This window comes from Schistosoma mansoni, chromosome 3 (assembly GCF_000237925.1).
Source record: "Schistosoma mansoni strain Puerto Rico chromosome 3, complete genome".
NCBI lineage: Eukaryota > Metazoa > Platyhelminthes > Trematoda > Strigeidida > Schistosomatidae > Schistosoma > Schistosoma mansoni.
This window is the reverse complement of record NC_031497.1, coordinates 23,570,571-23,575,899: the sequence shown is the minus strand read 5'-3', so window position 1 is coordinate 23,575,899 and position 5,329 is coordinate 23,570,571. Positions and strand designations below refer to the sequence as shown.

Sequence of the window (5,329 nt, the reverse complement as noted above, 5' to 3'; positions counted from 1 at the left end):
TTCATTGTTATTCTTACTTCTTTGTTTTGAAGGATGACTATATGATACAGGATCCATGAGACTCCCATCCTATAAGTGCTTTTGGTGTTGTTCTGAATAGTATCGGTGAAACTCTTACAATGCGCGAAGCATTTCTTCTTCATGACCATAGTACATCAACATCTCTCCTGAAGTCAGCATTGGCCTTATAACCTCCGAAGGATCTTGGCTTTCGCCATGACACAAATCAATTCTGCTTAATGAATATCCTCCAATTTCCAGGGTAGAGATTAATTGGTTTATATCATTTCTTCGGGTTAGCGTATTTTTAGCAAAATTGTTTTCTACGGAACTGAGTTGGTAACCCCATGCCTAGCACTCATTTAACCGGACTTGAGACAAGCAGCAACTCCAGAATGGGTACAGACGGATTTTACTGTCCACGATCAAACAGAAGTGTTTTAGTTGATATTCTTGTTCACTACACCATCTTCCTGAAGGTGCTGTAATTTGAATATGATTACTAAATATCGGTAACAGATGGATGAATGTGAAATTGAATCCTAATAACTTCATTTTGCTCCATTCTCTTTTCATCGCTTCGTCCATCTGATTGACTGTCCAGATCAGTGAGTGTACAAAATATATGTATTCAAAAAATCCATTCTCCTATTCCACTTATTTAATTCTGTTATTTACCAAGGCGATTTAAGTGGGTGAAATATGCGAGGGTAGACGATGTGCATTTTTCAACAAAATTCATACGATCTCATTCGAACCAGATCCCGATCCCGATCCACAAAATATCTTTGTCGAAAAATATTTGTAATTAGATATTTGAGCAAACTCAACATTATTAATTAGTTAATTTTAATAAACTTTATATAAATACGTATAATTTAATGTTTTCTTTATACACTTAGTTTGAAAATAAATGGAGTAGAGTTTTGCAACATATGTTCCGCTCTTATTGATACTGGAACATCGTTAATTCTTGGACCACCTGAACAAGTGAGACGAATCAATTCTTTACTTGGTACTAATGACATTCTTGGAAGAAAATCTCTTGACTGTTTCCGAATTTATATGCTCCCATCGATCGAGTTCATCTTTCATAGGAAGAAATACATTCTGAAGCCACGACACTATATAGTCAAGGTGCATACAAGTAATTCGTTTAGTCTTAAACAATACTAGTCACTTTACACATTATGAGATTCACATGCATGATACAGATTTGTTAAGAATTGTCTGTTAAAATTATGAAGTTTCAATCAGTTGGAATTTGTAACAGGGAAGATTGTTTTGACAAAGTGAATCTCAATGAATGAAACACTTTTATAAAATTTTTGGTGTATTTCACAACCCAATTCATGCAATTTATAGTAAATGCTAGAGTAATCTATCGATATATATTCATACCAAAATAAATTCCAATGGCCGTTCATTAGCTAGCTAACTCACATGAACGAATATATATTGTTCCAGAGTGAACATCAAATCTGAGATGCAGGTACATCCAGCTGACGAGTCCCAAATAGGACGAAACGTGCGTCAAACTGGATTCCACTGCTAGCCACTATCCATCTTTGCTTACCATGCTTGTGAATTTAGCCTATATCAAGGCAATACGCACAGTATGCACATATGCCGATGAGAGACTAATCAGTTGCAGTTCTAAAACACCAATGGGAAGATTCAAACAAACAATACTAGGTAGATTCATATCAATATGAATGGCGATCTTAGAGAAAACATGAATAATTGGTTTCTGATTGAGTGATGTATATTCTAACATGTAATGAACAAATAACCAGATAAAATGAATGACTGTTTATCTTTGAATAATCTTTTAGATGGTCACCATTCAAACCAACAAAATGGAAACAATATGGTTCCATACTAATGTATTTTTCGTTTAATTACAGGACACCCCATTATTTTTAAAAATTTGTATGTCACCTTTTGAACCACATTCTTCGTTACTTCCGAACACTTGGGTTCTTGGTGAAGCATTTATGAGAAGATTCTATACTGTATTCGATTTCGGTCAGCGAAGAATTGGACTGGCTGATGCTGTGGGAACATAGAGATTATTTGATTGGCGAAAACGAATGGTTGTATGCAATGAAAACAGAAATAAATAAACAAATTGTGTTATATCCTAGTGAAGATGTAAGTACAGGAATCTTCCGGGACCTATTAATGGAATATTATTTTATATATCTTCTTATTGTTTAACTGTTCTGTAACTAGATTGTGTATATCTATATTCCTATTATCATAAGCTTCATTTTGACCTATAAAATATTATTATATAACTAACTTTTCTCAAATAATTCTCACTTTATTGATTACTTTATCTCAAGTTCGCAGCCACATTTGGATTGATCTTGTACGAATATTATTTCCTATTTTATGGTATGATGCGGTCTGTTTGTCTGGTATATAAACTGAGTATGCTTGAAATAAATGGTTAGCACTGAAGGAAGCTGTTATTTGTGTTCTGGACTCAACTGGAAGGGCTAGGCGGACAAAGGACCAATAAGGACGCTAGGCTACTCATACCTATCATAAGTCATTTCTTTGTCACAGTGCTAAGATTAGACAAGTCATTTTTCGATTGTTGGATAAATCACGTGATAAAACGCTGTGCATATGACCAAAACAAGTTGGATACAGCCTTCATCTCTTTTTTTTAAAACTCATAACAAATTGTATACTGGATATAATTAAGGACATTCTACTGAACTATAAATAGTGTATCGAAGGCCGATTCTAGTGACATTATAGATTATTCGTGATCAACTAGAAAAGAAAAAAAGTGGAAACAAGGAACACAGAATAACAACCGAAACAATCACTGTGACAGACCTGTCGTTGCGCATGTGTTAATATGTTTCTTGACCTACTAATTCACATAGATATTATTCAGATTAATCAAGTCAACTCCAAATAATGTAACTGTAAAATATCAATCAGGAGAGATGTTGAGTAAACATATTGAGTAAAAGTAATGACTAAACAATGTATGTTCTTGAAAATTCATCAGTGGAATGAAATGTAGTTATGAGTGTGATTATTTTTAAAGAGAGGATCGAGGTAGAGGTAATAATAAATCAGAAAATAGTGGTGCCGCTCTTACTTCACTCACAGAATGACAAATTATTCAAAAGTTTCCAAAACTGACACGTAATTCATAGGAACTAAGAGTAACGATGAAGCGGTATCACATTTGATAAAGTTATCTATAATAAAATTGAGGAGATCTACTTACTAGATAGCATCATCGAGTGCAAACGATGATTGGTTTAGTTATGTGAAGACAAATATTAGGTTAACTTTGACTCTCCACTTTCAAAAAAGGGTTGGGTTCAAGTATACTGTATCTGAATTTGTAGTTTGTGGTAGAACCACTCATAGGGCTGCATAGTGTTCATTGTCGTGGGATTCATTTCAATGTGTGAATCATATGTGAATCATATTTATAGAAGTTATGTTGTATGAAATACAAAAATCATTTAGATCTAGAAGTCTGTGTTCAGACCTATCCTGAAAAAATAGATTGCGGAAATACCTATGCATTAAGCTGACAACTGTATGAAACCCAGTTAACACCTCACTATTTATCGTAAAGTCAAAATAAAGTTAATGAGTGATATGGTGAATCTGTCCACATTTAGCAGTGTCAAGATAGAAATCCCATTTTGAGCACTACAGGTAGACTGTTGACCTCAATACTTATGCAGTCTTGTATATGGTTTGACTCACAACGAGAAAGTAGATACACTACACTAAGACTGTCCAAAATTCAAACTCATTCAATACTAACTTAAATGTCAGTGTTGGCTATAGCTTATAGAATCTGTTTGACGAATTCGTACTATTACATATTCAAAAGTGAAGATGAATGTACTTACCTAGTTATTCATGCCTGTGACGCCTCTTGGATCATAGACTGCCTACCATGATTCTCTAACCAAATTCTTATTTGGCTATCCTTTCCAGTTGCTTCCATGTGTTATTCATTCCTTTGAAGTTTACATCCAATTCTTTGTGTAATGTGTTCTTTGGTCTGTCTCTTCTCTTTCAGTCTTCAAGATTCCAAGTTCAGGTTTGCTTCATGATGTAGTTTTGTGATTCTTGCAATTCATGTATGATAATTATACAAATCTATTAAACTTTTGGTTAGATAACAAATCATCAATGAAAAGAGTTACGGATGGAGACAACGATGGAACATATCTCACTTCGACGCTCAGGATGTAAATGATCAGGGTATATTCATTTTAATATTGGACAGCATTACAACGAATAGATTGACAGAAGTTGGGCGTCGAGTATAGAGAAGGCATGATATGTGAAAATCACATTAGAAATAATCTCAGCGACTGAAATTTAAGATGTATATAGCTCCAACGTTTGGTTCAGAAAACTTGTCTCAACCTCTTCAGGGTAATAATCAAAATCAAAATTATCAAATAATATATGATGTTTAAGAATCAAATCAAAACTTCATTGTGTTTATCCAATCATATCTATATTTCGGTTTTAGTAAGCAGTAGAAAAAGAGTCAGTGAAATGCGGATCATGTAGAAAAAATCACAACGTGAAGATAAATGAATGAATGTAAGCAAAAATGGATAGTGTCTAGCAGAGGAATCCAGTTTGACGCGCGTTTCGTCCTATTTGGGACTTGTCAGCAGGACGTGTCGGCATGTCTAGGACTCGATCCTAGTACCTTTCGCTTCAAACGACATCGCGTTATTCACTCAGCTACTGAGTCCTGATAGTCACTTGCTTATGCAATGGGGTGAAGTTTAAATTCACTGAGTATTGCTTGTTTGAATCTTGCCATTGATGTTTAAGACTGCAACTGGTCAGTCCTGGATTCCACTGCTAGACATTATCCATCTTTGCTTACCATGCTTGTGAATTTAGGCTATATCTAGGCAATACACACAGTATGCACATATGCCAATGAGAGACTGACCAGTTGCAGTCCTAAACATCAATGGGAAGATTAAAAAAAACAACACTAAGTGAAATGAATGAATGGATACACGCTTCTACTTAACGAGCCATCACTTCGCCTGCTTAGTGTAACGTCAAGGAAAGGGCCAAATAAAAACAATACGCAGTTCTATCTTGGCACATCTAATTGATAGTGGTCATATTGTCGATAAATTGAAATCATTTCAAGTGATCTATCGTATACCTCCATCGTTTCCCAACGGAGTTCGCTCCCGTCTACTTCATATAGCAGAAGCCATAGGAATTCGTACATTCCATCCCAATTTATGTGTACAGAAGAAATTAGTAACCCCCCTATCCCTTCCATGGCCGGACA

At 35.0% G+C, this 5,329-nt stretch overlaps 1 protein-coding gene across 1 annotated transcript in view; it reads left to right on the top strand.

Annotated features, from left to right (window-relative positions):
* The window catches only part of Smp_018800 (subfamily A1A unassigned peptidase (A01 family)), a gene marked incomplete at both ends in the record, with an annotated part of 4,136 nt that extends 2,067 nt beyond the window's left edge, over positions 1 to 2,069 (top strand). The window contains 2 exons of the mRNA XM_018799715.1: positions 903 to 1,137; positions 1,908 to 2,069. Of these exons, the coding sequence (XP_018651476.1) occupies positions 903 to 1,137; positions 1,908 to 2,069 (397 nt within the window). The remainder of the gene's footprint in view (positions 1 to 902; positions 1,138 to 1,907) is intronic.
* Between the last annotated feature and the right edge of the window lie 3,260 nt (positions 2,070 to 5,329).